Raw genomic sequence first — 24,850 nt, 5'->3', positions numbered from 1 at the left:
CAACCCACCGGGCCGGATAGCCAGGCGGGTCCCGTAATAAGGGTTCTGATGAGAGTTACCAATGAGGTCGTCTTCATCAGAGGACTCCCAGTCTTCCTCTTCATATCCGTGACAATATGGGAAGCATCTGCTGAATTTTATCTCTAATAGTTGTGATTTTATTTGTAAAGAAACTCATAAATTCATTATTGCTGAGAGCTAAAGGAACACTGGGCTCAACAGAGCTGTGACTTTTTGTCAGCCTGGCTACAGTGCTGAAAAGAAACCTGGGATTGTTCTTATTTTCCTCTATTAGTGATGAATAGTATGCAGTTCTGGCTTTACGGAGAGCTTTTTTATATGTTAGTAGACTGTTTTTCCAGGCTAGAAAAATTTCCTCTAAATTTGTGGAATGCCACTTCCTTTCCAGCCTTCGTGATGCCTGCTTTTAACCCTCTGGGTTCGTACTAAGGTACGAATATATAAATTATACCATGGGCCTAATCTCCTCTGATTCACTAACTTCTTTTTCAGAGGGGCCACAGTATCGAGCGTTTCACGCAGTGAGGCTACAGCACTGTCAACAATATGATCAATTTGGTAGGGAGTGGGATTGAAGCAGCTGCCCTCCACTATGTTTATACTTGGCATAGATGTAAATAAAGATGGAATCATTTTCTTAAATTTATTAACAGCGTTGTTGGATAAACATCTGCTGTAGTGGAATTTTCTTCCAAACGCTACATGATCCATCATTTTAAATTCAAAAGTTATTAAAGAATGATCTGACAAAACAGGATTTTGGGAAAAAACTATTAGATGTTCAATTTCGATGCCATAGGTCAGAACAAGATCAAGGGTGTGATTAAAACAGTGGGTGGGTTTATTAACATTTTGAGTGAAACCAGTTGAATCTTATATAGAATTAAATGCAGTGCTGAGGCTGTTATTTTCATCATCTAACATGAATGTTAAAATCTCCCACTATAATGACTTTATCTGAACTAAGCACTAAATCAGATAGGAAGTCTGGGAATTCAGTGAAAAACTCTGAGTAAGGGGCAGGTGGACGGTACAAAATGACAAGTAGAACTGGTCTTTGTGTTTTCCAGTTTGGATGCGAGAGACTAAGAGTGAGGCTCTCAAATGAGTTATAATTGTTCTGAGAATTAAAGTTTAATAATAAGTTTGAGTGGAAGATTGCAGCTACTCCTCCACCTCGACCTGTGCTTCAAGGAACATGATAATTTTATGACTGAGGGGGGTTGATTCATTCAGACTGACATATTCATCCTGCTGTAACCAGGTTTCAGTAAGATACCGTAGGTCAATTTGGTGATCAGTTATCAAGTCATTTACTAACAGAGATTTATATGAAAGAGACCTGATATTTAATAATCCACATTTGACAGTCCTGTTTTTCTGTTCAATAAGAGGAGTGGTCTTAATTTTTATTAAGTTTTTATGAGTAACTCTTCTTATGTTAACATCTGATTTATTTGATTTATATGTTCGAGGGGCAGACACAATCTCTATGTGGTTTGAGGGGGGCGGCGGCTCTAAGGAAACTGCAGAGAGGCGTTTTAGACTGAGTCTCCACGTCCCGGTCCCCACTCTGGATTGTCAGGCTTTAGGTTGGCTAATAAACTCGGCCAAATTTCTAGAGATGAGAGCTGCACCATTCAAAGTGGGATGGATGCCGTCTCTTGTTTGACTCTGAAACCAGTTGAATCTTATATAGAATTAAATGCAGTGCTGAGGCTGTTATTTTCATCATCTAACATGAATGTTAAAATCTCCCACTATAATGAGTTTATCTGAACTATGCACTAAATCAGATAGGAAATCTGGAAATTCAGTGAAAAACTCTGAGTAAGGGACAGGTGGACAGTACACAATGACAAGTAGAACTGGTTTTTGTGTTTTCCAGTTTGGATGCGAGAGACTAAGAGTGAGGCTCTCAAATGAGTTATAATTGTTCTGAGAATTAAAGTTTAATAATAAGTTTGAGTGGAAGATTGCAGCTACTCCTCCACCTCGACCTGTGCTTCAAGGAACATGATAATTTTATGACTGAGGGGGGTTGATTCATTCAGACTGACATATTCATCCTGCTGTAACCAGGTTTCAGTAAGATACCGTAGGTCAATTTGGTGATCAGTTATCAAGTCATTTACTAACAGAGATTTATATGAAAGAGACCTGATATTTAATAATCCACATTTGACAGTCCTGTTTTTCTGTTCAATAAGAGGAGTGGTCTTAATTTTTATTAAGTTTTTATGAGTAACTCTTCTTATGTTAACATCTGATTTATTTGATTTATATGTTCGAGGGGCAGACACAATCTCTATGTGGTTTGAGGGGGGCGGCGGCTCTAAGGAAACTGCAGAGAGGCGTTTTAGACTGAGTCTCCACGTCCCGGTCCCCACTCTGGATTGTCAGGCTTTAGGTTGGCTAATAAACTCGGCCAAATTTCTAGAGATGAGAGCTGCACCATTCAAAGTGGGATGGATGCCGTCTCTTGTTTGACTCTGAAACCAGTTGAATCTTATATAGAATTAAATGCAGTGCTGAGGCTGTTATTTTCATCATCTAACATGAATGTTAAAATCTCCCACTATAATGAGTTTATCTGAACTATGCACTACATCAGATAGGAAATCTGGAAATTCAGTTAAAAACTCTGAGTAAGGGACAGGTGGACAGTACACAATGACAAGTAGAACTGGTTTTTGTGTTTTCCAGTTTTGAGGTGAGAGACTAAGAGTGAGGCTCTCAGAGAGCCTCCTTTAGTGTATCAATATAATTGTTCTGAGAATTAAAATTTAATAATAAGTTGTCTTAATAATAAGTGTCTACTTGAGTGTGTGTTCATACTCACACAAATTCATCACAGAAAGTCTGTTTATACATTAGAATTAAAAAAAAACTTTAGTGTGGAGAAGCTGCCATTTCTCTGAATGTAGTCACTATCACTGTGTGCTGCAGTACACAATTTACATGATTAACAGACATAAACCCAGTTAGACTGATAGCATTAGCATTAAATCACTGACATATTCAGCATATAGCTACAAACCTACATTTAGCTCAGATTTCTGCATAGGAAAAGTTTGGCCATCATTGCTGCAATCTAAACAGTAACTGATAAAAAATTATAACATTCATTCATGCCAAAAATAATACTAATAAAATAATAATAACATGAGCTGTGTCAGATTTTGCACTTTTGACAAATAGTATGAGTCCAGTATTTCTAAAATCCTTCAATGGTAAACAGCCTGATTATTCCATAGATTTTGCAACAAAGCACTGATCACTGGGTCAGTATCAGGGTTAATTCTGACTTTATTAACAAGCAATCTAAATTCAGATCTATTATTTATGTATTCACATGATACAACATTATTATACAGTGGTCTCATTTTAGATTGGGCACTATTTGTGTTTAGTAATGTTTTATAAAATCATCTGACTGATGGTTATACAGTATGTGCACTAATAAAACTGTCTCATATCCATGGTTTATGACACCAATTGAAATAATGACAGAATTCAGCATTCCCCAATTGTGTTTTACTAAGAATTGTGAAAAACATACAAAGTAGAAGTCCAAAATATGATCCTTTACATTCCAGTAAGAGCTCCTCTAGCATAAACATCGTTATAGTATATCAAACATCAGTATGCTGGTAGAAAGACTTTATATTTTCACTTATGATGCACTGACAACCACACAAACACAGAATATTATACCTGTAATTCAGAGTCTTCAATATATAGAATATAGAATTTACCTTACATTATGTTCATTTTAATAACACATTAATTCTCTTAATTATTAAAAGTCAGTACACTGAGGTGTTAAATGTCAAATAGATATTTAAAAACAAAGGAGTCAAGGTACATAGAGCAGGTACTAAATGTGTGCACATGAACTGTCAGTACAAAAATTGGTATTTATTGTGTGTGCCTTGCACAACTTCATGCAGTTAACAACAATAAATTTCACCTGTTTTGTAAGCATAGCAAACTAATTTAAATTACAGATATCAAAATTTTTTTATTGTTAATGCAAACTGACCACTTGTACACTACTAGAGATAGAATACATACTAAAATAAACTAGATATGAATGGTATAATTTACACTAAAAACAGCAGTTATTTTGTCTTCAAAATAACAATGAAAATCAAAAACATTATGTTACAGCATATCAGTTATTAGATGTTTGATAGTAAAGTTGTAGTTAGGGTTTGTGTAAGTTAGGATATCTTTGGTTATATTCCACTACCATGTGAATTTTCATGAGTAACAACAATTTTACTGCCAGGTAACCAGTTAACCAAGTTAACCAGGTTAACGGTTACTAACTTTTTACAAGTGTACATGTGCATGACTAAGAGTGCAGACAGGGAAAGTGGCACAGTGAAAGTGCCAGGAAAGCTTCTTCTGTCACTATACAGATAAAATCTGTAAACCATGCTTTCAAAATAAATGTTGGTTAAAACAGAAATATGTTTACTTAACTCCTGCACATGGTCTACTCAACAGTAGGACTATTTTACTTGTGCAACTTCTAAAACATGTTATGTTTGAGCATTTACTCTTTTCCTGTAACTGCCTCTTGTTGCAACAGTGGCCCCTGTTCAGTAAAACTTAGAGTTTGTGAATGCCCTCAACTCTTCAAACAAGGGTCTACCAAGTTCAACATACAGGCTGCCTTGTGACCCTTTATGCCTGAGACACATTAAGATTTCTCAGATAGACATTTAAAAACAAAGAAGTCAAGGTACAGGTAGCAGGATGTGTTAGTCTGGGGAACCAATGCAAGTAAACTGTTGCATTTCTGGAGCTTTGCTACAGTGCTGGAGCTTGTCCTGACGTACAGATCTGTGATATTACAGGTAAAGGCGGGTTAACATGACATAATCCAAATGTCAATACACCATGCAACTGGGCTTAAATATCTTACATGGGATGCAAATATTTGTATTGCTTCAAACATAGCCTGCATATGTTGCCTATACACATGACCTGCTTTCTTTCTGCTTTGTCAACCTACAGTGTTTGGACTGACTCCTGTTGCTTCTTTATTTATCTATACACTCTAATTGTGGACAAGATAACCTGCCTCCTTAGCTACTATGTTTGTTGCAATAAAACATGCAGTTTCTGTCTCTGCTGAGCCAGTGTCTGTGACCTTGTCCATAAGTTTACGGTCTGACTAAGATCTTTATGATATCTGACCAGATATATTAGCTGCACCTAATCCTTCTCTGAACACCTGGTCAAAACTGACTTCTGTTTCTAATGTTTCCACAGTGAGACTTCCAGCTTTATAATGTTCAGCTAATTACATCTATGCCGTGGTTCTTGTTCAGATGCCAATATGCTACAAGTAGCATATTTTGTCTTTATTGGATGTATAAACCTGCCCTGTGACCATTCTGTATAATGTTAGCATAGTAAATATATATTTGGTCGCTCAGGAATAATCAAAGGTATTTTTCCTGTCTGAGAAGAGTTTATCCCTTGACTGACTTGATGTGTAGTAACTTCACAACTACATTTGTACTCAGTGCATCTTGTCTTTCACTGTACTCATTTTGGTCATCAGATGTGCTCAAACTCTGCCGAGACCCTGCTTTCTCAAAACTAATCTCCTCTGTCTCTCTATCACTTATGCTGTCTGTATCTGCATTGACATTATTCAGGTCTTGCCCTGGTCCTGACATGTTTTGTTGATTATCTTGGTCTTCCATTGCTGTCAAATTTGGTTCACCCTCATGTCTTTCCTGTTGGCTAGTTAAACTAGTGCTCACAGTTTTCAATGATGCATCGTTACCAATATCTGTCTTTGCATGACATTTGTCATCAGTTTCTGTCACCTTTGGTCATCAGTTTCTGTCACCTGTGACATTACCTCCGTCTGCAGGTTGACTTGTTAAATGAAGATCTTCCTCATATAAACATTCCATCTCTAATGACTGAGAGTCTTCTTGTAACAGATGGTATGACTGAATGACTTCTTCCTCTATGCGAGCACCTGTGCCTGATGTCAATTCTGTTGCACTCTCTTCCTCTGGCAAGCTTAAATTTTGCTGTAAATTTGACATCACAATCTCATCCCAATTCTCACCATCACTTACAGTGTCATCTGAAATAAGCTCACCTTTCACTTGCAAAACTGTATAGGATACATGTGTTGGCAGTACAGGGGACAATCCTTCCTCTACAACATCCTCCTCTTTTGCAAAATCACTTCCATTGTCTTCTGAGATAGACTGATCCTCCATTTTGTAAATCATGCCACCTGCTTCTTCTCTTTCAGTCTCTTCATCTCGGTCATTTGAGATGCTGCAGTGACTCTGTATGGACAATGTATCTTCCTCCAGAATATCCTCCCCATTCTCTCGGTTACTGTCAGCTGAGATGCTTCCATCTTCCACATGAGAAATTGTTTGGGCTACATTTACGTCTTCTTCCTCACTTAAGATGCTAGTCGTTTGCTGTACACGTGACACTCTTTCCTCTATCATACAGTCCTCATTTTCATGATCGCTTATGTTGTCTCCTGAGATGGAGTGATCCTCCACTTCAGAAATCACACTACCTGCATCTTCTCTTTCATTCTCTTCAATTTGGTTACTTGGGATGCTGCATTGCAGGTGTATGGACAACGTTACTTCCTCCACTGTATGCTGCTTTTTCTCATCAGTGTTTATATTTTCATCTGCAGTGACCTGATGCTCCAGTGGAAGAACTTTTTCTGGTGTGTCTTCACTTGCAATCTCATCATCTTGCTCATCTATGATGATCAAATTTTCCTGCACAGGGGCCGGTGCTTTTTCCACAATCCTGTCCTCTTTGTCATCCAAGTATAACAGATCGTCCACTGGGGAACTTGTGTGTGATGAATCTTCTTTTGTTCTCTCTTCATTTTGGTCAACTAGGCAGCATATATTATGCTGCACAGGTACATTTGTACTCAGTGCATCTTGTCTTTCACTGTACTCATTTTGGTCATCAGATGTGCTCAAACTCTGCCGAGACCCTGCTTTCTCAAAACTAATCTCCTCTGTCTCTCTATCACTGCTCCTGTCTGTATCTGCATTGACATTATTCAGGTCTTGCCCTGGTCCTGACATGTTTTGTTGATTATCTTGGTCTTCCATTGCTGTCAAATTTGGTTCACCCTCATGTCTTTCCTGTTGGCTAGTTAAACTAGTGCTCACAGTTTTCAATGATGCATCGTTACCAATATCTGTCTTTGCATGACATTTGTCTTCATTTTCCTGATTCACACGTAGGTCTGGCATTGATTCCCGATTAGGCGCAGACCTCTCGTCGGACTCATTCATAGTGTCTTTTGAAATCTCATCTGAAGGAATTGGTGACAATTCATCATCCGCAGTACTGAGTCCCACTTCAGAGTCAAAGCATTTATCTTGCTCAGCCTTGACCTCTTCATGTACATCACCAGCAGGGACCATAGTCAATTTAGAGAGATTCTCATTTGTCTGTGTATAATCACTAATGCTAACATTCTGATTTGTTTTTAAAGCTGAAAGAACTTTTTCTGTTGGACTGACATCTTCCATGTGCTCCCTTTTACTTTGATACTCTATGATCAAATCTGATAATGGTTCTGATCCCACTTCAGACTTTTTATCCTCTGGGCCTTCAACTATGCTTGGTTGGATAGGTCTTTCTTCTTTCAAAACTTCTTCTTCCTGTCTGCCCATGCTTTCTTCTGTGATGCCATGCATTTGATCATCTACAATGTCAATGTGGTCTAAAGAAGAATTGGGTTTGCCTTCTTGATGTTCTTGATCAGACTTTAATGTCTTTTCCTTTGCTTTGTTTGCGCTAATTAAATCATTGACATGTGATCCAAGTAGGGAAACTTCTATGGAGGACATTTGAGTGACCATAGTTATATCTTCCTCAGGAAAACCTGCAGAGGGGATGTAGGTTCCCTTTTGTTCTGTCTCCAGAGCCTTAGCTTCTTCTATATTCTCTTGTGGGTCACTTGAATTGGTTCTGTTGAATCTGATTCTTACATCTCCAGATTTGTTTGTTAAAGTGTCATTAGTTTTATTCAATTGACAAGGGAAATGTTCATCTACTCCACCTCCTGCTTTCTCCTTTAGTGTATCAGACTGCTCAAAAGATTTATATAGTACATCTGGCCTGGCTAATGATTTCTCAATAGCATCTTCAAGATTTTGGACTGAAGACTTTTTTGATGTTTGTGTTGTGTACTCTTTGATACACTCATTGTCTTCAAATGCAACTTTGACCACCTCACAATGAACATCTAGTGTTGTATCCAGCTCTGATACATAAGTGATCATATCTTTTGATGGCTTTTTTTCAGCTGTGTCTACAAGCATCTTCTGAGCTTGATCACTATTGTTCTTAAATAGATTTTTTACCATACCCACTTCTTTTGAATGCAAATGAGGTGCTTCAGCAAATGTTTCAGCTTTAATAAGGGTACTTACAACATTATCGGTCTTCTGTTTCTTTGATGAATTTAGACTACCTGTATTTGGAATACCATTTGTGTCTATTGCTTGCTTGGGTGGAGGCATTCCTTGGAACTGGTTAACACTGACCTGTTTACACTTACTTGCCACTGTCCCTATTCTAGCTGGCAAAGTTTCAGCCAGTTTGACTTCTGGCTTCACTACTGCCATTTGTCCCATTCCTATTGTTGACTGCCCAATACCCACTTCCAAAACAGTGACTGGCCCTAACCCTATCTGCCCCGACTGCCCAACCCATGTTTGGCCCAAATTTCTATTTATTGCCCTCTTTTTAACAGTGTGCCTTGGCAGAATGCCATACACACTTCCCTGGGCTGCCAGGTCTAACACCCCCTGAGGGGGAGCAGCCTCTTTCGCCAGGATATCACCACTGGGCAAAGTGCCCCGAGGAGAGCCTGGGTCCACACCTTCTGCCTCACCTGGACTACTTTTCTCCTCAAGTAATGTATAGTTACGATCAAAATCTGGCCCTGTTAATTTCCATCCTTCCACAGGAACTGAGCCCTGGGCCAAACCTGGAGCTCTGGGTAGAAACAAGGTAGAGCTCACTGGACTGGTGGAGCCAGCAGAATTTTTAGGGATAACTAGCCCAGCAGGAGAGCCTTGAGGTCCACTGACTACATACAGACCTGAATAATTGGCTCCATGGGTCTCATTGGTCTTTAGAAGAACTGTTTTCTGTAGCTGTGGTTGAACTACATAGTGCATAGGTTGCACTACAGGGGTGGTGGTGTAGTAAATTGGCCGCTGTAGCACAACATTCTGTACTGGATGAGGCAGAGTGGCCGAATGACTGATGAGAGCGCAATGACTGATGTTTGTAGCCTTAGAGTGAGGTAGAGTCACAGATTGTGGGGCACTGCTTACAGTACTGACAGAAGATTTGGAGATGTTAGTAGAGGACATCACTTTTTCTGTCTTTATAGTTGCATGCTTTGTTTCAACAATGGAATCAGTTTTGGGCTTAACAACTGGTTCGGCAACATCAGCAGTGGTTTGGACAGAACCTATAAATTTGCATTGTGGGGAGGGTTTTGGTGTAGGGGGGGAACAGACCACAGCCAGTGTTTTGAACTTTACCCCTAGGTCATTGAGGAACTGCAGGTCATTATCAGACTCTGCGAGGCTACAGCAGCCCACTGAGCCAGCAGGAGAGCCCTCACCTTCATACTCATACTCCAACACACCATCCTTTGTTGGCACAGCACACTGCGCTTTCTGTTTAGGCCAAAAAAATAGCACAAATAGTGGTGTCAATCAACTTAAATAAATATAGATTTCTATGTAAAAATCTTTCTAAAAAAGAATCGCTTGCATGCAATGCTAATATAGTACCTGTGAGTAGTAGTCATTGAGGAAAGTGTCATGGAGGGCTATATCCTCATACAGAGCAGATTTTTTTGACACACCGAGAGTTTGTCTCCTGAATGTAGTACCACCATTACTGTTGAATGATTCCCTTGAAAATCTGTAGGCATTGTCAACCTCCATCAAAATTTGGCTGTTTTCCTGAAACTTATGCACAGAGTCATTGTAGAATGTAGCTTTCTTAATTTCTGTGATATTCGAAGGAATGCCGTTGAAATTGTGTGCTGTTGCCATCTCAATTTTCTTTTGTGCATCCATCCCAACAGGTATACTTTGGAGTGGCACCTCCTAAAAATGAAAAGAAAGTTACCTACAGTATCAACACATATTGTCTTGATAATGTGAGTTTGATATCAAAATACATAAGGGCCACATGGATAATTAGGATACAAACAATTAAACACTTAAATACTAAATACAAAATAAAATGACTAGTCTATATAAAAATTTGATGTAGACAGATTGAACCTTCCTTTTTGTAGCTCATATGCTATCCCATACTGAATTCTACCATTTTTGACATTCATTTTTGCTAATACTAGAATAATATCTCATTCTACAGATTAGTAGAGTTAAATAAATTCATTTATTCATACAGAAAGGAAACAAAAATGTCAGCCCACCTTATCGTCACCCTTTCCTTCAGTGTGGTAAGATATAAGGTGTTCTTTGGTATCAAATGGCAGATCGCTGAACTGATCAGGAAAGATTGTGTCAGCTCCTCCACAGTGACAGAACAGCAGGAGAAGAGGAATGACTGCAGACAGACATAAAACATTGAGGTCGATATGAAGTCAATTAATGTAAAGCTCAAAGGTGTCAAGATTTTCACAAAAGCAACAACTATAAAGTACACATTAGCATTATTATTCCAAGTAATATTTATGATAATAAATGTTAACTCAGGTGTATAACACCATTGCTTGATTCTATCACCTTAATATAGGTAAATAAAGGTGTAATTTACTTTTTGCCAGTAATGCAATACATTCCAGTATAAAATAAGTACTTTTGCTGGTTTATTAAAAACCAGCATTAAACTTAAACATTATGACTCAAACCATAAAGTACTGAATTAAACTGTCATTAAACTATATTAAGGAAATGTATTTAGCTGGTTCTTAGTACCTCTTTCACTAACTAATGCAAATTGGTCCTGGTTATACACAGGATAGTTAGATACACAGTATACATTTAACAAACTGGGAGTAGTTTAGAGGTTGAGTCATGGCAACTGGACTTTGTTCTTTAAAGCTGAAACATTTTGCCACCGATCCAAGTGGCTTCATCAGTCTGGGAGAGGCTGGACTGGAACCTCCAAATTTATTTCCCAGGTTAGTTTCACACCACCCTTGGCCCAATAGGCTCACTAAGTGGGCTAAGCAAATTAGGTGAGAGTCGTCAGACCCACGCCCGTGTTGGTTTCACTTCACACCTAGTCTGAAAAGGCTCGTTAAGTGACCAAAGGAGTGAGCTCAGGTCTGACGACTCTCACCTAATTTGCTTAGCCCACTTAGTGAGCCTATTGGGCCAAGGGTGGAGTGAAACTAACCTGGGAAATAAATTTGGAGGTTCCAGTCCAGCCTCTCCCAGACTGATGAAGCCACTTGGATGGGTGGTGAAATGTTTCAGCTTTAAAGAACGGAAAGTCCAGTTGCCATGACTCAACCTCTAGATAACTTCCCCTGGACGACTGAGAATCTACACAGACAAATTGGGAGTAGGTTTGAAGCTATATTCCTTAGAGATAAATCAACTAAAACAAGAGAATATCTTTGTTTAAAACTAGTTTAGAACTGCTTATTTGGTGCTATGAAAATGTGTAATAGTCAGTTTGTTCAAGCTCAACTCACGTAGTAGTAAGCACATTGCCATTAGCAGCATGCCAATGGCTGGGGCAGAGAGCTCAGAGGTAGAAGTAGTTCCTAGTTTTGCCATCTTTGAGCTGCAATCTGTTGATTCCACACAGGTACAAACATGCACAGTAAAAGTCTCACTGGTTGGGCAGGACAGACCCTGAGCATCCAACACTTGCACCTGCAGCTCATATAAACTAGGCCACAGCTCCTCTTGAGGATGAAGAGCAGCACTTGTGTCTAGAGACAATAAAGGATAGGTAGCTGTCAAACACACACTGTATTATCATCACAGTTGTAGTTGCATCAGTAATGAATGTACTGTAATACTACTACTACTCCAAATACTAATAACACTGGTTACACTGTGACAAGATCTTGCAGAAGGCAAAATGATACTTTCACTAATGTATCCAGTTTCTGACACTAACCAACACATTTTCTTACCATTTATGATTTCTATGTCCCAGCTGCCTCGTGACCCCTCAGGTATGATTCTGAATGTGAATGGAGCAGCATTGGGACTAACATCCTCATCAAAGCCAGTGATGTAAACAGTTTTTTGATCAGAGCATAGACTACTGTGCGCGGTGGTAAGGGTGGGGCAGTGGTCATTGACGTCAGTGACTTGAATGGCTATGGTTCCTGTGGCTGTCTTTGATGGCATGTCTGAGGATAACAACAGTTTAGTTATTCAAATGACCCACACTGTAGGACCATAATAACATGAAGATCCACTTAGCTCTGTAAATATCCAGTCTGTGGGGAAAACCCATTTTAGCCACTTCTATTGTAGCTTTACTCAGAATCAGTGACTTGAGCATAAGCCTACAACATTAATCTAGCTAGTGTGTTTTCGATCAAATTCAATTTCTGACAATATTGCTGTTACAAACATATAAATACTACCCAATTTATATAGTGTTTTTAACCATGTCAAAAGGTTTTCTCCTCATAGTTTGTAGGGAGGTCTGTTAAAACTAGCAGTGCTTCTACATTACTTTGCCCCTGGGTTTCTTCTCATTCTATATGGCTACGACACACCTTGAGTCACAAAGTAGTTTGGCAGGTTCTGTCAAATACCAATAACTTCATTTTTCAGATGCATTTGTGAACTGCTCCTCAATCTCATAAACAGAGGTTATAAATCATGTTTAGAAATGTATAGCGTTGCCTTCAGCACAGGTTGTTCAAACTGAAATTTATCAAGATGTCAGAAATGAAACGTTAATGTTGACATTAAGAGTGTAGGACGAGATAGTACAAATGACATTACCTTTGGTTATGGCCAAAATCTTGGCAATGTAGGTACCGTTCACCAAGAACGGCGACTCTCTGTCTGGTGCCCTGTTAAGTTTAATCTCAGCTGTTTCTTCATCAATGGTAAACCAGTTGCCTGGGTCATAGGCTTTGGCATAGCTGAAGCATAACAAATATATAGTAAAAGGGATCATGAGTAACACATCTAACAATTAGCAGTGGTAAACTGTATAAAAAGTAGTGACCTTGTCACAGAAACCGTTCACCATTTTGGGAAAAATACTCGTTCAGTGACTTCCTGAGAGTTTTATGAGAATAAAAGATCATTATCTCATTATATCTAAATATTATAAATATAGTAAAGCCAGGAGATGATTAATTAAAATGGAAGCAAGGGGAAACAGTTAGCTTGGCTCTGCCTATGTTCATAAATACACCTACCAACACCCCTAAGTGATCCTATATTCTACATGTGGCAACTTGCATGCATGTGTGTGTGTGTGTGTGTACTGTCTGTAATAATGTGTTCATACATGCATGTCCATGCAGGCATTGTTGCTCTCTCTTACACTATAGTAGGCACTGTCAACCAGTCTATGGCAAGCACACAAAAAAGCTACTATAGAAGGACATTGTAAGACAAAAATTATTTAAGATTATGCCCAAGGATTCTGCTTGTTTTCATGTTCCCCTGCTCCATATAAATACTATGGATGCATTTTGGAAAAGGTGGAAAAGGAAGTAGCCAGTTTAGGGTCAACACAGACCAATAATCCAAAAGACTCACACAGATTAATCGTGGCTTCAAACCTTGATGTTTGAAATTTTGAGAAGCATGTACTGGAGAGCCATGTAATTACATGATTTTGGAGGTCTGAGGATGTCCATGAATGTTGCAGAGCCCAGTACAGCAAAATAGTCTACTCTAAGCTCAATAACTGACTGACACAGTGTAGTGTAGCTGTTTCTGCACCTTCTAGTCTTTATGCTATGCTAATCGCCCCCTGGTTCATATTTAGTATAGAAAGGAGAGTGATATCAATATTCTTGTCTAACTTAAAGCAAGAAAGAAAAATTGTAATATAGTTCTCAAAGTTATTATTACTTAGTTGTTACTGATGGTTGCCATAGCTCATATTTGACAGACTAAAAAGCCTTAACAACTTGACTAACCTGACATCTTCAGCTGGCTTTCCTGTGTCTGGATCAGTGGCAGCAAACACTGCGATCACACCATCCTCAGGTGTTTCCTTTGGATCTTCTGATACAGGAATCTTCTTGGTGTCAGGTATGAATGCTGGACCCTCTGGCATATTATTCACTGCTATCTTAATGGGATAGCTTTTTGGTGGTGCATCTGGTTTTGGCTTTTTTCCTGGTCCTGGTTTGACATCTGACTTAAGTCCAACACCCACTCCAGGCCCAGCACCAGGCTTCACACCAGGCTTAACACCAGGCTTCACACCAGGTTTCACACCAGGCTTAACCCCAAGTCCAGGATCAAGCCCAGCATTAGGCTTACCTCCTACATCCACTCCCGCTTCTACGCCCACGTTTACACCTGCATTAACACCTGCATCCACCCCCGCATCTACTCCTAGTTCTACCCCTGCACCAACAGCAGCTCCAACACCAGTTCCAAAACCAGTTCCAGTGGCCAGTGGATCACCCTCTCCAACCTGAAGGTTCACATCCATTAGCACAGCACCACCTTCTACAAGAGGAGCAACATTCTCAATGATCAGGCCTAGTTCAAGGTTCTGGACTTCTTCAAAATCTACAGGCTTTTTGGTTTGGGATGAAAAGTCAATAAGATTGGAAGAAAAGAGAAATGGAAGAAATAAGCAAACAAATATCAAACCAAAATAGTTAATATATTTAATTTTGAATTCACACAAGAAAAAATACCTTGATCAGCTTCAGGATGCCCTCATTCGTTTTTTTGTCTGTTTCAATAGAGAAGAGATTATCCTCATTTCCTTTAGCGATTGTGAAAACAGTCAGCCAGTTGTCTGTGTGTATAAGGTCTTTGTCCAGAGCTTTGATTCTCAACACAACGACATCAGCAACGTTTTCATCCACTGAGCCAGAGTACTACAAACAGAACATCATTGAAAACATGCAGCCTATTAAGATCCCACCTGGCAATTTGAAGCAAGTGAGTTTGCAAACTAGGGTCCACTAATTGTTTCAGCCCCTCCCCTTAAAAATATCATACCTATCCCGGGCCCCTCTGTGGGCCCGACCTATAGAAAGTTATGTTTCCAGATGTATTACCAAAAATCTAAAATTGAAAAGTTACAATAAACTAGAAAGTGTTTCCTTTGCAATGATACCAAGCTCATCAATATAACCCTTAAATGTAAGTACAGCAGTTAGTTTAATTTGGTTATGCAAAAGGAGGGTAGGTAACTTTTGTTAATAATGGCCCCTGGAAACTGAAGATCCTAAATGTAATAAATATTATTAATTACTCCTGTGTTTTCCTGTTATGAGTCTAAACATGAGCAGTGGAAACATTCACAGAAATATTATAATGTTTGAACGATGTGAACAGTGTTTACAGAAGCTTAAAAACAGTTACCTACCCTCCTTTTGCATACCCAAATTAAACAAGCTGTTGTACTTAAATTTAAGGGTTATACTGATGAGCTTGGTATCACTTTGGAAACACTTTCTAGTTTATTGTGACTTTTCAATTTTAGATTTTTGGTAATACATCTGGAAACATAACTTTCTACGTGGGCCCGGGGTAGGTATGATAGTGACATGTGATATCACTTGTTCAATTGTTTATTAAAAACACTCTGTCTAGGGTGATGGTTTGGTTCAAGATAAGTTTCCAGGAAACAAATGTAAGTGTCAAAGAAAAGTCCCCATGAAGAGATGTTTGTGTTGTGTGTTGCGCCATATTCCTCACCGCAGATTTCTCCAGAGTGGGGATGTTGTCATTAATGTCTAGGACCTTGATTTCCACAGTTCCTGTCCCTGTGAGCCCCCCTGTTGCCCCTCCCATATCAGTCCCCTTTATAATCAGTTTGTAGAAGTCATAAGTCTGTCAGAGAAAAAAACAGTTACACACAGATACCTTGCTGCATGAATGAACAAAAGCAAACTATACAGCGGTTGAGACAAATCATATACAAAAGTCAAAGTACGAACATTAAAGAATCATACAAAATTTTTTTTGCAAAAAATGCAAAATTAAGAATGCAACCAATGGAAAAGCAGACGTGCATCTCTTGTTCCCATCAGACTTTTTGCCTTGCTTTATGGTGTTCAAGTCACTTACTACTCGCCAGGTTGTTGTGGTGTCAAAATTCTGAATTTTCAAATCTATCCATTATATAGTGCCTGCAAAACGTCTGCAAAGTAATGGAAATCATGTCCATGTAATGTCATAATAATGAATGAAAATATATTATCACATTAATGACTGGAAGAAGTGTCTAAAGCCATTATATCTCAAAATCTATTAACTCTGAAGGAGAGCTCCAAAAAAGTACAGTATGGTGTATTTTAACAATGATTAGTAGTTCTGACTTGCCAATTGCATGTACTTTGACCTTTGTATGTATTTCTCGACTTAATAGAAAATTGAGAATCATTCATTTCTGTCATTCTTGAAGCTATCAAGATTTTACTACTGGTTTGCACACTAAGGCTACAGCTTAGTATGTTTTACTGTGGGTTCACTCACCTCTCGGTCCAGTGTGGGCTCTTTGACATACAGTTTGCCTGTCTTTTTGTCTATGGTGAACATTTGACCAGCGCCTTTTGGCTCTTGACTGATTATGCTGTATGAGATATCTGAATTAATTGTTCCAGCTTGGTCATCATCTTTGCCCTTAATCTGCATAACAAAGGTCCCTGTAGTGAATCACAGAACAAGCCCATCTCAGTAGAAATCAACTGAGTATTCAACAGATCTGTCACACCAAGCAGCCACGAACACAATATTTAGTATGAGTTATTGAATAAAATGTTATCTCAACATTTGAATGTTTTTAAAGAAGTGTTAAATACTCTGAAATTACCACATACACACATCCATTACCACTTTATCAGAATTGTAGATGTGGTTTTGTAATATACAAATAACACCTTTCTTTTGCATGCCATCACATTTTCTTAACTGAGCCATGCCCACTTCCTAAAAGTAAGAAGAAAAGCAGAAATACAGGAAATATGGGCTTAAAGTCTAGCAGTACCTTCTTTGCTTGCCTCGCTGATGTTCCCGGTGTGCAGCTCAAAATAAGGAGGGTTATCATTTTGGTCCAGCACTGCAATTGTCAGTGGGATAGCATCCTCTGCTGCAGATCCATCTGAATATTTAGCAATTCCTGTTAGCTGTGTGAGGTCAGATACAGAAACCCAGTTACACATTGATGTTTTTCCATGTAACATATACCCTTGCATTTAGAATTAATCAATTAATCAAGAAATCAAGTAAGTAGACCTTGAACTGTAAGGTCTCTAAGGTCAAGGATGAACTTCAAGCTCAAGCTCCCTAATTGCTTTCACCATGAGGTGGAGCTATTCACTCATAGTGAGGATGTGCAACCTGCAGGCAATGAATGTTACTGCTGCAGGTTTTACTTTGCAGTTAAAGCACTATTTTTTTTCAGCTTTTGAAAATTCCACGAGAAAACGATACATAATATGTGTATTCAACCAATGTGCACATATTCTGCTCTAAAGACAGAATTTAGCCTATGCTGCACCTCACCACGTCTTCTTTGGACAGGAGAGTTTCTATGGGAATAGATGAGTAGTGTAATCTCTACTCTTTCTACTAATTAGCAGAAAATATGCTCTAGTCAACTAAAACTTTTTTAGTAGGTAGGACTTCCTCCCCATAATGCTAATCCCCAACTTAAACTTAATAAAAATTAAGACCACTCCTCTTATTGAACAGAAAAACAGAACTGTCAAATGTGGACTATTAAATATTAGGTCCCTTTCATCTAAATCTTTGTTAGTAAATGATTTGATAACTGATCACCAAATTGACCTACTTTATCTTACTGAAACCTGGCTACAGCAGGATGAATATGTCAGTCTGAATGAATCAAGCCCCGTCAGTCATAAAAATTATCATGTTCCTCGAAGCACAGGTCGAGGTGGAGGAGTAGCTGCAATCTTACACTCAAACTTATTATTAAACTTTCATCCTCAGAACAGTTATAACTCATTTGAGAGCCTCACTCTTAGTCTCTCACATCCAAACTGGAAAACACAAAAAACAGTTCTACTTGTCACTGTGTACTGTCCACCTGTTCCTTACTCAGAGTTTTTAACTGAATTCCCTGACTTTCGGTCTGATTTAGTGCTTAGATCAGATAAAGTTATCATAGTGGGAGATTTTAACGTTCATGTAGATGTTGAAAATAACGGCCTCAGCATTGCATTTAATTCTATATTGGATTCAATTGGTTTCATTCAAAATGTTAATAAAACCACCCACTGTTTCAATCCTTGATCTTGTTCTGACCTATGGCATTGAAATTGAACATCTAATAGTTTTTCCCCCAAATCCTGTTTTGTCAGATCATTCTTTAATAACTTTTGAATTTAAAATGATGGATCATGCAGCGTTTGGAAGAAAATTCCACTACAGCAGATGTTTATCCGACAACGCTGTTAATAAATTTAAGAAAATGATTCCATCTTTATTTACATCTATGCCAAGTATAAACATAGTGGAGGGCAGCTGCCTCAATCCTACTCCCTACCAAATTGATCATGTTGTTGACAGCGCTGTAACCTCACTGCGTGAAACGCTTGATTCTGTGGCCCCTCTGAAAAAGAAGTTAGTGAATCAGAGAAGACTAGCCCCATGGTATAATTTACATATTCATACCTTAAAGCAGGCATCGCGAAGGCTGGAAAGGAAGTGGCGTTCCACAAACTTAGAGGAAATTTTTCTAGCCTGGAAAAACAGTCTACTAACATATAAAAAAGCTCTCCGTAAAGCCAGAACTGCATACTATTCATCACTAATAGAGGAAAACAAGAACAATCCCAGGTTTCTTTTCAGCTCCATAGCCAGGCTGACAAAAAGTCACAGCTCTGTTGAGCCCAGTGTTCCCTTAGCTCTCAGCAGTGATGAATTTATGAGTTTCTTTACAAATAAAATCACAACTATTAGAGATAAAATTCAGCAGATGCTTCCTATACCTGCAATAAATGAATCTTCTACTACAGTAACTTCTACTACAGAACCAAACGAAGTGAAGCAGCATTTAGTCACTATGCTCCTCACTTGTGGAACAAACTTCCTGAACACCTGAGGTCTGCTCAAACTGTCAGCTCATTCAAATCAGGACTGAAAACTCTGTTGTTTACTGCTGCCTTCGAATAATTGTTTATCTTTGTTTTCTTAATGTGCTTTTATGTTTTATTTTAATTTACTTCACTTGATTTAAATTTATTTTATGTTAAATGTCTTTATTTTTAAATGCTCTTTTCAATGTTTTTAATGCTTTTAATGTAATTATATGCCTTGTAAAGCACTTTGAATTGCGTAGTGTATGAAAGGTGCTATACAAATAAATTTGCCTTTGCCTTTACAGTAGCTCTTGAATCATCTGTAGGACCTCAGTTATGTTTAGACTGCTTCTCTCCCATAGATCTCTCTGAATTTACATCAGTAGTTGCTTCATGAAATCATCAACGTATCTCTTAGACCCCATCCCGACTAGACTGCTTGTTGCTAAGCAGCTATCAGACCACTTACACAGGAATGAACTATTTGAAGATTTTCAATCAGGATTTAGAGCACATCATAGTACAGAAACAGCACTGTTGAAAGTTACCAACGATCTTCTCTTAGCCTCAGATAATGGACTTGTTTTTATACTTGTCCTCCTAGAGCTTAGTGCAGCATTCGACACCATTGACCACAACATCTTATTACAGAGACTGGAGCATGTGATGACCAGTAACTTTTTACTTTTAAACTCGGAGAAAACAGAAGTCATTATATTTGGGCCAAAAAATCTCAGAAATAACTTTTCTCAAATTATAGCTACTCTAGATGGCATAACCCTGGCCTCCAGCACTACTGTAAAAAACCTTGGAGTTATTTTTGACCAGGACATGTCCTTTAACTCACACATAAAACAAATCTCTAGAACTGCATTCTTTCACCTGCGCAACATTTCCAAAATTAGGAACATCCTGTCTCAAAATGATGCAGAAAAACTAGTCCATGCATTTGTTACCTCAAGGCTAGATTACTGTAACTCATTACTATCTGGATGTCCCAATATCTCCATAAAAAGCCTCCAATTAATCCAGAATGCCGCAGCCAGAGTCCTGACAGGAACTAGCAAGAGAGATCATATTTCTCCTATATTGGCTTCTCTTCATTGGCTCCCTGTAAAATATAGAATGGAATTTAAAATCCTTCTTCTCACATACAAATCCCTTCATAATCAAGCTCCTTCACACCTTAAAGACCTCATAGTACCATATTATCCCAATAGACCACTTCGCTCTCAGAGTGCAGGTCTACTTGTGGTTCCCAGAGTTTCCAAAAGCAGACTGGGAGGCAGAGCCTTTAGTTATCAAGCTCCTCTCCTGTGGAACCAGCTCCCAGCCTGGGTTCAGGATGCAGACACTCTCTGTACTTTTAAGGCTAGACTTAAAACCTTCCTCCTTGACAAAGTATATAGTTAGGGCTGGCTTCAGGCAACCCTGAACCATTCCTTAGTTATGCTGCTATAGGCCTAGACTGCCCGAGGACCATCGTGCACTGAGCTCCCCTACCCTAACCCTGCTGTTCTTTTCTCTCTGCTCTATCCACTCACCCCAACCGGTCGAGGCAGATGGCCGCCCAAACTGAGCCCGGTTCTGCTGGAGGTTTTTTCTTCCGTTAAAGGGAGTTTTTCCTCTCCACTGTCGCCAAGTGCTTGCTCATAAGGGAATTGTTGGGTTTTTAGTTTTAGTTTTTGTAAAGTGCCTTGAGATGATTTGTATTGTGATTTGGCGCTATACAAATAAAATTGAATTGAATTGAACTCATTCAAATAGTAGGACGATTAGGGATCAGTTGTTACATTACTTGTAAAGTTAGTAGATACATGTTTAGTTCTTAGTAGAAATGTGCAAACGTATGTGCAGGCTTTTGTCAGTATGTAAAAAAGCATGCATCAGTTTAAATTTGATGTTAAACTAACCCTCCACACAGGCCTAGTATAAACTTTCACTAACATGAACCAAAGACAGGTCACAGGATATGAACCCTGCTGTCAGTCTTAAACTGTGCACCAACACCATTGACACCAACCAATTGCTACATAAATGTAGCACATCATTCACTCAAAAAATCATATATGGGTGAATTTCATTTGGAAACATGGTCTCCTTCACTAAAAACCTGGATTATACCCATTCTCCAAACAGTCTTCAGCAGATTTGAGTTCAGTAGAAGGCATGGAACTTACTGAAGGAAAGACTTACATTGTAGAATGGCTGTTTCTCTCGGTCCAGAATACCAGTGATGCGTACAAAGCCAGTGTCGTGGTCTACCACAAAGAGGTTGAAGGGTGGTTTGTCAGCTCCTGGTCCAGAGAGATAATATTCCACCTTTGCATCTCTGTCTTTATCAGAGCGTATCTGACAGGAAACACAGATGTGTAAACACTTATTTCAATTTTAATGTTTTGACCAAACACTTTTCAATGATAATACTTGAAATTGGTACTTTTTTCAACAGTATAATTTGTTTCTACATACCACACTGATCTGGCATTGGTACTGTCCAGCCACTGTTATTGTATTTTATAGCTGTAAAAAACAAACTTGGGACATTTGTACTAGTTGGTAAATTTTGAGAGGCTGCTCTAAAATGTCTCACACTCACTCAGACAAAAGTAACAGGGTACACTATGTTCAGTTATCCAAGCAGGTGAAAAAAAAAACTCTAAACAGAGTTTTGTTTCGCACCATCAAACTGTTCAATCAGCACTTCTTTAAAAGTACATGTCAGCCTGTAGCCCACGGCCTAATTCATACAATGTTAAGGTTGAGGACTGAAATTGATTGAAACCAAACCAGTTGGAAAGAGGTGGTGCTTCCCTGCAGCGGCGTGTCAGACAACTCAGTGACAGGATGGAAACTAGTTCTTTGTTTTGAAAGGTTTGATGCTCATCCATTCAGTCACTGACAGCCGTCTTAACACATTATGATGTCACGATATCCATCAAGTGTGGGAAATAAGATTTTATTGAGCAAAAGCCAAACCTTGGCAATGTATTCCTTATTGGTGTAGTCAGTATTCTCCATCAGCTTGGTAGGAGGGAGGATCCAATCTCTCTTCTTCCTCCGCAGTGTCTGTGGCCCCTCCTGTCTTGCCTCAGTGCTAACCATCTGAAACCCGAGCGCACACATATCACAGTCTGTGCATGGGTTATGAGTTTGCTTTTCTATTTACAAAATGAAAGCTTTTTTAATACAAATTTTGTATTATATTTGTCAGATCAATGTGTATATAAGATTTTGGACATATTTTAAAAGGTCTATCTATGGTATGAAAAATGGAAGTTATTAATATGCAGGCAGGTCATAAAACATCATGCTTGTAAAACCCAGTCTAACTAATGACTCTATCCTTGACCACCAAAACCTGAAAATACTCATAATGCAGAAAAAATGGTCTCTATCAGTGTTTTTACTATTATAGATTCATTTTATATATTTATGTCATTTTAATTATTTGATACACTGCTGGATAGTTTAATCAACAACAATGCATCCTATCTACATTATCATGCCATATTTTGTAGCATAGCTGTCCTATCAGAAGCATATCTTCACACACAAGCTGAGAAGATCAGGTGACTACAATGTTTTTTAAAAAAAATTATTATTTTACTTTTTTATTCAATGCATCTTTTTTGCAGCCTGATTAGGTGACATTTAGGAATGGATTAAGTGTGCAATGTCAATATGTCATCACAGGTTACACTGCAAATAATATTTAAAGTTACTGTTATCAAAGAGAAAGGCCTGTGAGTATTGGTAAGTGTAATAAGTGTGATAAGTGTGAGTTGAGCACTGTTGACATTTACTGACATGTTCAACCTGAAAAATAAAATTTATATGGAACAAAAAGAAATATGAAGAATGACTATGACCACTTACACAATAATTTATTATTGTATGCTTCAAACATTAAAATTAAAAGCTGAATCGTCTGGCTGCTGAACCCTCTGCCTTTCTGCAATCTGTTGTCAAATGAAGGCAAAAACATTGCATAAGTGTTTAAACTTATTGTTGTACTTACCAACATATTTTGCACTAATGTAGACCAAGATGGAAAAAGAAGAAAGTAAAAGTTTACTGCAGCTGAACTATAATATTGGTGGTATTTCCTAGCTGCCATTTCCCAAATTATCTTTCATTTATGCCTATTGCATCTGTCAAAGAGTGACTGTGTTTTAATGTAACCCTATAGATGAAGGCCCTCAGGGCTCATAGGCCATAAGGTTGCATTTTCCAGTTAGTCCAGTTGAAATCTTTCGATTATGTTTTGTGTTAAAGGTGAGCACTGTTTGAAATGTATTTTCTTCTAAACAGAATCCTGAGAGATGCAGGAATGTAAACTGCCATCTTTTGAATCACTTTAGAAAATCCTAAAAAAAAAAAAGTTTCCCTGCACAGAAACCACCACTCCTGATGTTAGAAATGACACAAAATAAAATATCTCATGAAATATCTTTTCATTTATAGGGTTAAATTGAGGCAGATGATTCACTGTGGCGAAAGGGAGCAGCCAAAAGGAAAAGAAAGAAAGAAAGACAAAATATCTTTTAATTTCTCACTAAGTCAATGAGTAATGAAAAGATATATTTTATTTGTTAAAATATTTCTTCCTGCCTGCACAGTGGACACAAAGTTAAGCCAAAGCCAAGACAAGAAACTTTACTTATCAAATATATCTTATTTTGTTTTGTCACAAAAAAAATTCTGAGCTCCAATATAGATGTAATCCACATATTAGACAGTGTCAGTCTGTGGGTGGATTAGAGCTCAGCTCGATGGTAATATGTTACACAGTTTCTGCTGCCAATAACATGTAAAGCTATCAAAGACTGATGTCTTTGTATCTTCAGTTTGAATTGTGCACTCTTCTGTCTATAAATTTGCATTCATGTTTGCATATACGACCAGATCAAAATCTTACTGAGATTTAAATTTGTTGTTCAGTAGAGGGCTAAAGAGAGTTTAATAACATGTAACATGTACTATTAGTTACAGCTGTAAAAGATATTTTTATCACTCAAAAGCTGCAGCATACACTGTAGTTGCCTAGAGAAAGACAATAAGTACAGTCAAATGCCATTAACCATCAACGCTTTCTGTTTAGCAGTGCATTATTTGGTGATGTAGTAAATTTTGAGTACTTAGATACTGTAACTGAATGTTAAATGATGTGCAACCTTACATCTTGCTTTGAAAAACTTAAAATTGAGCAATCAGAATCATATTTACTTAAGCATTCTTTAATCAGTAATTATTATTACGGAGTGTAATCTAGTCTGCTTAAAAATATTTCTGTTTTGTGTAATAACAGGTTCTCTCATGACCAGCAGCATGTTCCAGTGTGTCAAGTTGAAAGATATGAATAGCTTCAGGGTGAACACTCACCAAGGCAAGCACTAACGGAAGCAGCAAGCCCACTGCTGAGAGGGAGAGCCGAACCATGAGTGCAAGGAGTCAAAGTATACAGCAACCTGATCCTTCTGAGTGTGTAGACTCTCTGAGGGCTCGGGTCGTGTGGTACCAGCTGAAGAGCCTTACAGCATTTCTGTTGAAGACACA

At 38.4% G+C, this 24,850-nt stretch overlaps 1 protein-coding gene across 2 annotated transcripts; it reads right to left on the bottom strand.

Annotated features, from left to right (window-relative positions):
* Positions 1–4,239: 4,239 nt before the first annotated feature.
* On the bottom strand, positions 4,240–24,850 carry LOC113128963 (uncharacterized). Of its 2 annotated transcripts, none has more exons than XM_026304588.1 (14): positions 24,677–24,850; positions 22,271–22,396; positions 21,488–21,643; positions 17,233–17,371; positions 16,722–16,891; positions 15,942–16,076; positions 14,930–15,115; positions 14,195–14,805; positions 13,038–13,180; positions 12,209–12,430; positions 11,759–12,001; positions 10,529–10,662; positions 9,873–10,193; positions 4,240–9,755 (listed from the first exon to the last, which is right to left on the bottom strand). In XM_026304588.1, exons 1-14 carry the CDS (start codon positions 24,731–24,733, stop codon positions 5,883–5,885), a joined length of 6,516 nt encoding a protein of 2,171 aa, XP_026160373.1. In that variant the 5' UTR covers positions 24,734–24,850; the 3' UTR covers positions 4,240–5,882. The 2 variants fall into 2 exon arrangements, with proteins under 2 accessions (XP_026160373.1, XP_026160374.1); XM_026304589.1 differs by lacking the exon at positions 24,677–24,850 and adding an exon at positions 23,171–23,249.

This window comes from Mastacembelus armatus, chromosome 4 (genome assembly GCF_900324485.2).
Source record: "Mastacembelus armatus chromosome 4, fMasArm1.2, whole genome shotgun sequence".
NCBI lineage: Eukaryota > Metazoa > Chordata > Actinopteri > Synbranchiformes > Mastacembelidae > Mastacembelus > Mastacembelus armatus.
Note: the sequence above shows the minus strand (reverse complement) of the source record. Positions and strands in the feature narration are given on the sequence as shown.